Genomic DNA, 11,503 nt, shown 5'->3' with positions numbered 1-11,503 from the left:
TGTTCAGCAGAAATAAATTCACCTTTTTAATTCAAGACTGTTTCAAAAACAACTGCATGTTTTCAAGAGTTCAGAAAGCACGAATGCAGCTGAATGGACATTAGAGAGCCTTTCTGTGATTCTAAGACCTAAAATAAAAAGTCTGTAGATGATAAGCAAGAAACAATTTCAAAATATGATTTATTTCTGCATGAATAAAATATATGATTCTATAATTTAAACATAAACTGAGCATCGATACAACATCTCTCAATATATCTATAACTGGAATCCTGGACTAATGTAAAGCAGGTCAGAGAGCAGCGGTACATTCAGAGATATAAGAATAACAAAACAGTACGTATCAGCTCTACACAGAGTACAAATTATGCTTCTCACGTTTCATGCATCTCATCATATAAAGGCTGGTTGAACTCGTGTTTGTTTTGGAGTCGCTATTAAAGAGCCTTTGTGAATTATATGTGTATCTGCATTTGGAGTGGAAACTTTACAGTGTGAGGGGTATTGTTTCCTGTCTTCATTGCAACCTGACAAAAACGAACATGACAGACTATTTTAAACATGTGAAAGAAGCAACATGAGCAGCGGTGGAAACTTTAAAGTGTCTCATGATTTGACACACTGCTGCACGTCTGTGCATTAACACCAATAGTAACGTGAGGATCTGTGATCTCTGTTATGTGTGTGTGTATGTATATGTATCTGTTATGTATGTTAACTGTTGTGTGAGTTAGTTGAGTCTCGTGTGGTAAATGACCGTGGTGCAAATCTCCTCCTTACTGAATCTGACTGTAGCGTCACTGAGAGACTCTTCATGCTTCTGGAAACTGACAGCAGTGTACAGGAGCTCATCAGAGGGGATTGTGAGTAACTGTGAGTGAACTGGCCTGTGTGTGTGTGCATCACCTCGTCTCGTGTGTCTTAATTTGCACACAGTCAGAGTGAATCCACCGATCAGCAGCAGAATCACACACACACTAATAATGAAGATCATGTAGAAATCTGAGAATAAAACACACCAACAGAGTGTTAATTAAAGAGATACAGTATACATAATTGAAATAATATCTACACAAATATTCTAAATGATGATGTTTATGTTCAATCACACATTTATCAAGAACATGAGTTAAAGTGAAGTCTAATCTGTAGCATGAAGCTGCTCTGATTCTGATAAAGTTGAAAATGAAATCCAACTCGGCATGTTTTATATCCAATACAAATATCTGTTCTAACACTTACAGGTTAAAAATAAAGAGCAACTGTGAGCCTTAACAAATTGTACATAAATGAAACATTTAAAGCAGGGCTTTGGCGTCGTCTGATGATCTCTTACTGACCAACATCACTGAGAGTTGTCATGCACAGCTTCATATGTACAGTATTTCATTATATATAAAAGCTGCACTACTCTGCAGTTGAATGAGTGTATTTCAGTCTCTCTTCTGCAGAACTGTACAGGCTCGGCTTCGTCGCTCTGTCGAGTCTCGTGTGGTCTGTGGGTTTCCTGAATAAAGACCGTTAATTCTTTATAGCCATATTAAACTGAGACTCTGAACCTTCAGCTCATTATCTCTAAACCAGGGTGTCCAATCCTGCTTCCAAAGGTTTAGCTCCAAACTGCTCCAATAGACTTATCTGGACGTTTCTAGAAATCCCGAAGGACCTTGATTGGCTGGTTCAGGTGTGTTTAATTATTGGAGCTAAACTCTGTAAGATAGTTAAACTCTGTAAGATAGTGGCGCTCGATTGGACATGCCTGCTTTAAAAACGCCCACTTTTTCTGTCAATCACAAATATCACAATCAAATCTGCTACAAACACAGATTGTAGAAAAACGTATACCCAATATGACTTAAGTGTTTGTTCTACTCACTCATAATATGTAGATGCACAGTGTTAATAATGGAGTAACTGTATGATTGTCTGTTGATCCAAACTCCACATAAATAAACTCCTCCATCATCTGGTGTCACAGCAGTGATTCTCACACTGAAGATGTGTTTATGTTCGTCATCAGAAATACTGAATCTTTCTTTCTTCTTCCATCTGCTGTAAATCGTCTCAATTGAGTCTTTTCTGCCTGCTTTAAAAACGCCCACTTTTTCTGTCAATCACAAATATCACAATCAAATCTGCTACAAACACAGATTGTAGAAAAACGTATACCCAATATGACTTAAGTGTTTGTTCTACTCACTCATAATATGTAGATGCACAGTGTTAATAATGGAGTAACTGTATGATTGTCTGTTGATCCAAACTCCACATAAATAAACTCCTCCATCATCTGGTGTCACAGCAGTGATTCTCACACTGAAGATGTGTTTATGTCTGTCATCAGAAATACTGACTCTATCTTTCTTCTTCCATCTGCTGTAAATCGTCTCAATTGAGTCTTTTCCTTCTTTGAATATGATCTTGGGATCATTAATATGATTCTGTGAATATTCACAGCTGAAATTGGCAGTTTCTCCAATATTCACCCTCACTCTCTTTGACACTTCACAACATGAATCTGTGATTTACATAGAGAAATTTATTTTATGAATATAAATGCATTGACATGATCAGTGGTTTTACTAAAAGACTTTGATCGTAAAATGGCTGACCTTCTTCTTCTTTCACATTCACAGTCATATATATACGCTGGTTGTGAAGAACATCAATTGCGTATCTTCCAGCATCATGTTGATTGAGTTCTCTGATGTAGATCATGAGGTTTCCCTCACTGTTTCGATAAAGTGTGAATCTTCCTTCATTAATCAATTTATCATGTTTCTTATCATTTATTATTGTTCTCCACTCAGGTAATTTGGCCATATATTTAGCAGAGTCACGGAACCAAAGTTTCCCAGAATCAACAAGAAGACTTGCTCCAGAATATCCCGTGACGCTAAAGCATCTCACTGCAGCTGTCAATCAGATTGATACTGTGATCAGAAAGCTGATGAACAGAAAACAGCATCATTACTGCAGTGATGAAAGAGAAAAGCTCTCACCTGAGATCAGGTAGAAAGTGAGGAAGATGAGGAGGATCTTCATTGTGAGTTGAGTTCAGTCTTCTTTATGCTGAATGATCTGATGATGTGTGAATCTCTCTGTCTCTACATCTGTCTGCTTTAGTTACTTCCTCTTTATTCAGCTCTTTATCAGTAATGAGCAGCTTTACTGGCTCCTCCCACCATCACCACTGACTGAACATCACATTAATCACACTGAAAGAGCGCCACCTAGTGCAGTTACACCGTCTGATACTGAGAGCTCAAACAGGTTTCATGTTCTCCAAGTAAACTGATCTGCATCATTTATATCTTCCACTAGAGGGTGTACATGTAAGTTCACTGAGGCCCTTTGCAGTCCTTCTCAAATCTGTCCTGAAGACCGCCCACCTCTGATCATTTTGGATGTCTGCTTCATCTAACACAGGGTTCTCGAACCTTTTCAGGCCAGGGACCCCTTATTGGCTATAGGTCCACCTCATAATAATAACTGTGATTAAACCCAAAGTTACAGGGTGGGAGTAACGATGTACTTGTTTTATTGAAACTCTAAAATCTGAAATCTGTAAATATGCACTTTTTAATAATACAGCACAATTATTATAATTGACCTTATTTTCCAGAGTTTAAGTCGCACCTAAGTATGTCGCACCCGGTCAAACTTAAGTTGAGAGAGAAAGAAAAAAAATAAAAATAAAATAAAAAACAGATAAATCACATATCAATTTTATTTTATTATTACATTCAAAAATCATGTAAAATACCAGTAGATAAAATGTTTACAAACATTATAAATATATATTTTAGATCCCCTTACTCCACAACACATCTCTAAATGTTGTACTGTTGTATTCAGAACAAAACAAGAATGAAAAATATAAGTAGACTTAAAATAAAATGAAATAAATTACAGCGGCATTCATTACAAACAACAAACTGTTTGATTCATTTTTTAAAATGTTTTATTGTCTAATGTTTAATATACAAATTTATGTACTGCATAAATATGAAATGAGGCATTTAGTGCCATATAAGGAGAAAAGGAAAGAGTATAAACTTATAGAGTAGAAGCTTAAACCTCACTGGCCCTTTGCGGAATGGTTTGCTTTTTAGTTATGGTAGTCCAATTCTCTTCCATGAACTGGTTCTCTCTGACAGTTTGTTTCAATGAACCACTGTGTGTGTGTGTGTGTGTGTGTGTGTGTGTGTGTGTGTGTGTGTGTGTGTGTGTGTGTTTATGTCATCACACAATTATGTCATATTTATGCAATTATATTATTGAAGCATATAAAAATAATGATTTTGTTTGCGATTTGGACATCACTTCTCACTGTCTTCTACTGAGAAGGTTTACATCTTTTTTTTGCTTTTGAAACATCTGAAAAGCAGATATTTTATAATGCACACTTACAACTGGAGTTGGTTGGACTTACTGTATTAGCAAAAACTTTTGAGATTGCACTTCCCTGTGTGTGTGTGTGTGTGTGTGTGTGTGTGTGTGTGTGTGTGTGTGTGTGTGTGTGTGTGTTTATGTCATCACACAATTATGTCATATTTATGCAATTATATTATTGAAGCATATAAAAATAATGATTTTGTTTGCGATTTGGACATCACTTCTCACTGTCTTCTACTGAGAAGGTTTACATCTTTTTTTTGCTTTTGAAACATCTGAAAAGCAGATATTTTATAATGCACACTTACAACTGGAGTTGGTTGGACTTACTGTATTAGCAAAAACTTTTGAGATTGCACTTCCCTTTAGCAAATATTTCAGATGACCTGACTAAAGCTGGGATATACTATAAAGAACATTTAAACTTTTCATATTAAACTAATTCACAGCATGTTTTTATGGAGTGGAAAGTCTGATGATAAGATATGCATTTGTTTTTTTATCACACATGCTGTTGGCTAAAGGGCTTCTTGATTTGACTCAAAGCAGATAAACTGATCAAAAGAAAACCACAAGCTGAAGAGCATCTCGTGTTGAGCACACTGACCACATTATTAAACAACCCTGCAAACACAAAGCAGTCACTTTATGCTACTAAAGAAAAAAAAAACCTTCTGTAAAGATTCACCACTTCAGTGTGTCTCATTTGCTTTCTGTCTGATAATCATCTTAACCATATCACAACACAACATCAGCAAGTGACATTTACAAACATTGACATTTACATGTCTAAACCCACAATTGTATTTGTATCTTTCTCTGGCTGAATTCAGAAAAGCAAACTAACATACAACTATTACTATTACTGCTATATAAAGATACTCCATGATATTTTAAAATGAGAGCGAGAGAGAGGGATATAAGTTGAGTGTGTGAATTACCTGCTTCTGTGCATGTCACTCTACAGCGATTTTACCTCTTTTTTACTGAGAAATATAATGTAGCGATTCAGTATTTAAGCTGTTTTATTTATAAAAGTCGCTGGGCAGCGTTGACAGGAAGTTTCTGTGCTCCTGAATGTTTCTGTGTGTGCGCAGCACCATCTATGCATTAAATGATTTTAATGCACACCTGCGTTATATGTATGTACGTATGTTTGTATGTATTTACATATAGGCCTATATATATATAATAATTTAACGCCATAGCAATATCTGCAGACTCTTATAAGACATGACAGCCTTTTATATATATACATATATGCACAAACAGTTGAATATTCGATCTGTAATTATTTTTCTAAAAATAAAAACACTATTCGAATTTTACTGCATGTTGCTTTGCTGGCCGTAAATGCAGGGAATCTATGATAAATCCTAAGCACGCACACTAAAAGTCAGTTATAACTAAATGCACTGGGTTGCACTGTGGAGCGTGTTAACAAGTTTATTTTGTATTTGATCACAGAATGTCGTCGTCTGCCTCGCGAAGTTTGGAATCACTTTGATCAAAATTATCTTACAAAATGGAATTACTTTTGATCAAATTAATCAGTGAATCTGAGTTATCATAATATCACCACCACAATGAGAATCACATGAAATCCAAACACCAGTCGACTGAGGAAAGACAGCTGTTCATCACTGCATTCATGACGGCAAGTGAGTGCAGCTGTAGCCCAGGTGAGCCGAGAAGAGAGCTGATCCGACAGCCAAATGATCTTGCGACATAAGCTTCCTTTAAGAACAGAAAACACACAGCGCTGTAAGAAGCTCAGCACACCATTATCTTTGTGTCTCTGGAACTCTATGTGTTGGCACGCATGAGACTGAGGAGCCAACTTTCACCTGAGCATGTGGATATCATTGTTTTCTCAACCTTAACATGTGAAACAATATAAACACAATAAACAAAGGCAGACTTGAGTGTATGTACTTTCTGTACTGTAATTGGCAGTCTGCTTTATTTTTTCCGTTTGCTCTGCTTGAGTTTGAATGCTTTTGTTCTTTATATTATATATATACACATGTGTGTATGTGTGTTTTGTTTGTTTACACACGTTTTCAACTAAAAGAAAACCTTGAGATATAACGAAACGTTGTTGTAGAACATTTTGTATAATGCAATCATAAGCTTATTCAGAAATGGTGACAAAATCTTGACTATTAAAAAATATATTGTATTTTTCGTTAAAAGTAATTAAAATAAATAATCAAAAATAATATTCATTTTTATGAGTCCAAATATTCAAATACAATATTTCTGAAAAATGCCCACCCCTAATATATATATACACAGGTGCATCTCAATAAATTATAATGTCATGGAAATTATAATGTCATTTATTTCAGTAATTCAACTCAAATTGTGAAACTCGTGTATTAAATAAATTCAATGCACACAGACTGAAGTAGTAATAAATCTGCAAAAATGTCAACAATTCTGTGTTTTTCTGTCAATATGGGGTGCTGTGTGTACATTAATGAGGAAAAAAAATTAACTTAAATGATTTTAGTAAATGGCTGCAATATAACAAAGAGTGAAAAATTTAAGGGGTATATATAGTTGGTCCCCCCCAGTGTTCAACACATGGTCATGGCCTTGGTTTGATCTGCCTATAAAAGTAACAGTCAAATCACATTGTTAATGCACCTCAATGAATCACTTCCAGTACGTTGAAAGTGAATGAGCAACTCTAAGTTGTCTTCTGCTCACAATGTTCATCCTCTGTCTGTCTGTGTTCAGTCTTGTTTGTATCGCTGTGGGTTTCCTGAATAAAGCTGTTTAATCTTCACAATCAAACTAAACTGAGATGCTTAACATTCACCAGTTTTCTGTGGCTTTGAGCTGGACAGAAAAAATGGCCTGTTTATCACACAACACACACACACACACACACATGTCTGGTCAGCTATCCTTGTGGGGACTCTCCATAGGCGTAATGTTTTTTCTACTGTACAGACCGTATATTCTATTGCCCTACACCCACCCTACACCTAAACCTACCCCTCACAGGAAACTTTCTGCATTTTTAGATTTTCAAAAAACTTTCTGTATGATTTATAAGCTTTTGTACTCGTGGGGACCACAATTTAGGTCGTGCTGTCTATTTCTTCTGATCATCCTTGAGATGGTTCTACACCTTCATTTGAGTCTAGCTGTGTTTGATTATACTGATTGGACTTGATTTGGAAAGCCACACACCTGTCTATATAAGACCTTACATCTCACAGTGCATGTCAGAGCAAATGAGAATCATGAGGTCAAAGGAACTGCCTGAAGAGCTCAGAGACAGAATTGTGGCAAGGCACAGATCTGGCCAAGGTTACAAAAAAATTTCTGCTGCACTTAAGGTTCCCAAGAGCACAGTGGCCTCCATTCCTTAAATGGAAGACGTTTGGGATGACCAGAACCCTTCCTAGAGCTGGCTGTCCGGCCAAACTGAGCTATCGGGGGCGAAGAGCCTTGGTGAGAGAGGTAAAGAAGAACCCAAAGATCAGTGTGGCTGAGCTCCAGAGATGCAGTCGGGAGATGGGAGAAAGTTGTAGAAAGTCAACCATCACTGCAGCCCTCCACCAGTCGGGGCTTTATGGCAGAGTGGCCCGACGGAAGCCTCTCCTCCGTGCAAGACACATGAAAGCCCGCATGGAGTTGTGAGATGGTGAGAAATAAGATTCTCTGGTCTGATGAGGCCAAGATAGAACTTTTTGGCCTTAATTCTAAGCGGTATGTGTGGAGAAAACCAGGCACTGCTCATCACCTGTCCAATACAGTCCCAACAGTGAAGCATGGTGGTGGCAGCATCATGCTGTGGGGGTGTTTTTCAGCTGCAGGGACAGGACGACTGGTTGCAATTGAGGGAAAGATGAATGCGGCCAAGTACAGGGTTATCCTGGACGAAAACTTTCTCCAGAGTGCTCAGGACCTCAGACTGGGCTGAAGGTTTACCTTCCAACAAGACAATGACCCTAAGCACACAGCTAAAATAATGAAGGAGTGGCTTCACAACAACTCTGTGACTGTTCTTGAATGGCCCAGCCAGAGCCCTGACTTAAACTCAATTGAGCATCTCTGGAGAGACCTAAAAATGGCTGTCCACCAATGTTTACCATCCAACCTGACAGAACTGGAGAGGCTCTGCAAGGAGGAATGGCAGAGGATTCCCAAATCCAGGTGTGAAAAACTTGTTGCCTCTTTCCCAAAAAGACTCATGGCTGTATTCGATCAAAAGGGTGCTTCTACTAAATACTGAGCAAAGGGTCTGAATATTTAGGACCATGTGATATTTCAGTTTTTCTTTTTTAATAAATCTGCAAAAATGTCAACAATTCTGTGTTTTTCTGTCAATATGGGGTGCTGTGTGTACATTAATGAGGAAAAAAAATTAACTTAAATGATTTTAGTAAATGGCTGCAATATAACAAAGAGTGAAAAATTTAAGGGGTATATATAGTTGGTCCCCCCCAGTGTTCAACACATGGTCATGGCCTTGGTTTGATCTGCCTATAAAAGTAACAGTCAAATCACATTGTTAATGCACCTCAATGAATCACTTCCAGTACGTTGAAAGTGAATGAGCAACTCTAAGTCTTTATTGTCTTCTGCTCACAATGTTCATCTTCTGTCTGTCTGTGTTCAGTCTTGTTTGTATCGCTGTGGGTTTCCTGAATAAAGCTGTTTAATCTTCACAATCAAACTAAACTGAGATGCTTAACATTCACCAGTTTTCTGTGGCTTTGAGCTGGACGGAAAAAATGGCCTGTTTATCACACAACACACACATGTCTGGTCAGCTATCCTTGTGGGGACTCTCCATAGGCGTAATGTTTTTTCTACTGTACAGACCGTATATTCTATTGCCCTACACCCACCCTACACCTAAACCTACCCCTCACAGGAAACTTTCTGCATTTTTAGATTTTCAAAAAACTTTCTGTATGATTTATAAGCTTTTGTACTCGTGGGGACCACAATTTAGGTCCCCACCGTGACACGAGTCCCCATGAGTCTGTGTGTAGTCAGGTTTAAGTCCCCACCAGGATATACAAACCTGTACACACACACACACACACACACACTCACACACACACACACACACACACACAAAAACACCTCCAGTGTTGATTCGAATCTTTGTGACAAAAACAGTCTCAGATTAAAATTTTTATTTTAAAGTCTTTGAATATCACAACAACAAATCATATAGTAGAGGAGGACTGACTACATGAAAGGTATACACAGTTTTTACATCAGAAAAATTAACTAGAAACAAACAGAACAAGAATGAACTGCAAACAACATCAGCAAAATTATTGATCATCAAGTTTTCATTGTGCTAAAATAACGACGTTAATGATCTTTCTCATAAGTACTCTGCAGCTAATATCTCTTGCATGCACAAATCTAAATCAGGTCAAAGATAAGAATCAATATTCAGATAGATGAGAAAGAGAAAACAGTAAAACAGATTCTTAAGCTTCATGTGTTTCATCATAAACGTTGCTTAAATTTGTATCTGTTTAAGAGCTGCTAATAAAGTGTCTTTAATAAATATATGTGTCAAAAGCTGCATTTAAATATGTCTCTCTGTATTTGGCAGAGGTGTAGTTAAGACCAAGACCAAGACCAATCAAGAACAGACCTCCAAGACCAAAGCCAAGACCAATCTAGACCAGGTCTATAAGACCAAGACCAAAGCCGAGACCAATCTAGGCCAGACCTATATGACCAAAGCCAAGACCAATCTAGACCAGGCCTATAAGATCTAGACCAGGCCTATACGACCAAGGCCAAAGCCAAGACCAATCTAGACCAGACCTATGAGACCAGGACCAAAACCAAGACCAATCTAGACCAGGCCTATAAGATCAAGACCAATCTAGACCAGGCCTATAAGACCAAGACCAATCTAGAACAGGTATATACGACCAAGACCAAAGCCAAGACCAATCTAGACGAGACCTATAAGACCAAGACCAAAGCAAAGACCAATCTAGACCAGGTATATAAGACCAAGACCAATCTAGACCAGGCCTATAAGACCAAGACCAAAGCCAAGACCAATCTACACCAGACCTATAAGACCAAGACAAAAGCCAAGACCAATCTAGACCAGGTGTACAATACCAAGACCAAAGCCAAGACCAATCTAGACCAGACCTATAAGACCAAGACCAAAGCCAAGACCAATCTAGACCAGACCTATAAGACCAAGACCAAAGCCAAGACCAATCTAGACCAGGTCTATAAGACCAAGACCAATCTAGACCAGGCCTATAATACCAAGACCAAAGCCAAGACCAATCTAGACCAGGCCTATGAGACTAAGACCAAAGTCAAGACCAATCTAGACCAGGACTATAAGACCAAGACCAAAGCCAAGACTCTGGTCTTGTCTATGACATTTGGAGTGGAAACTTTACAGAATATTCTAGACGTGTCAGTCATTTCCTTTTTTTTTTACTTTACACACAGCTGATATTTTAAACATGCAAAATAAATATGATCAGGCATGGAAACTTTAAAAGTGTCTCATGATTCATACACTGAAGTTTTATTGATCAGGGTTGTTCAGTTCAGTTTAATACTAAATTATGATTTATAAAGAGATCTTTATGGGGCAGTCATGGCCTAATGGATAGATAGTCGTAGAGAGTTTGTAACCTGAAGGTCGCGGGTTCGAGTCTCAGGGCCGGCAGGGATTGTCGGTGGGGGGAGTGAATGACCAGTGCTCTCTTCCACCCTCAATACCACAACTGAGGTGAGACCCTTGAGCAAGGCTCACAACCCCTTGTCACAACCCCTGCCCTCAGGTCTGGTGTTGTGGGTCACAGTGTGTGTGTGTGTGTGTGTGTGTGTGTGTGTGTGTGTTTGTTCACTACTCACTGCTGTGTGTGTGCACATGGATTGGTTAAATGCAGAGCACAAATTCGAAGTATGAGATACCATACTTGGCCACATGTCACATCCTTTCCCTTCCTTTCCCTTCCTTTCCCTTCCTTTCCCTTCCTTTCCTTTCCTCTCCTTTCCTTTCCCATCTTTATCAATGAACTAAATGTAAGCAAATAATGGTGTAATGTGTGACAATCTGTGATCTCTAAGCAAG

The 11,503-nt window shown here is 38.1% G+C and overlaps 1 protein-coding gene across 1 annotated transcript; it reads right to left on the bottom strand.

Moving 5' to 3' along the window:
- Positions 1–277: 277 nt before the first annotated feature.
- On the bottom strand, positions 278–3,092 carry LOC107574513 (uncharacterized). Its single transcript, XM_016260969.1, has 3 exons — positions 3,003–3,092; positions 2,613–2,915; positions 278–1,002 (listed from the first exon to the last, which is right to left on the bottom strand). Exons 1-3 carry the CDS (start codon positions 3,043–3,045, stop codon positions 731–733), a joined length of 618 nt encoding a protein of 205 aa, XP_016116455.1. The 5' UTR covers positions 3,046–3,092; the 3' UTR covers positions 278–730.
- Positions 3,093–11,503: the final 8,411 nt, after the last annotated feature.

Source organism: Sinocyclocheilus grahami, unplaced genomic scaffold (assembly GCF_001515645.1).
Source record: "Sinocyclocheilus grahami isolate Dianchi unplaced genomic scaffold, SAMN03320097.WGS_v1.1 scaffold2255.1, whole genome shotgun sequence".
Classification (NCBI taxonomy): Eukaryota; Metazoa; Chordata; class Actinopteri; order Cypriniformes; family Cyprinidae; genus Sinocyclocheilus; species Sinocyclocheilus grahami.
The sequence above is the reverse complement of the archived record's forward strand: the minus strand, read 5'-3'. Positions and strand labels throughout refer to the sequence as shown.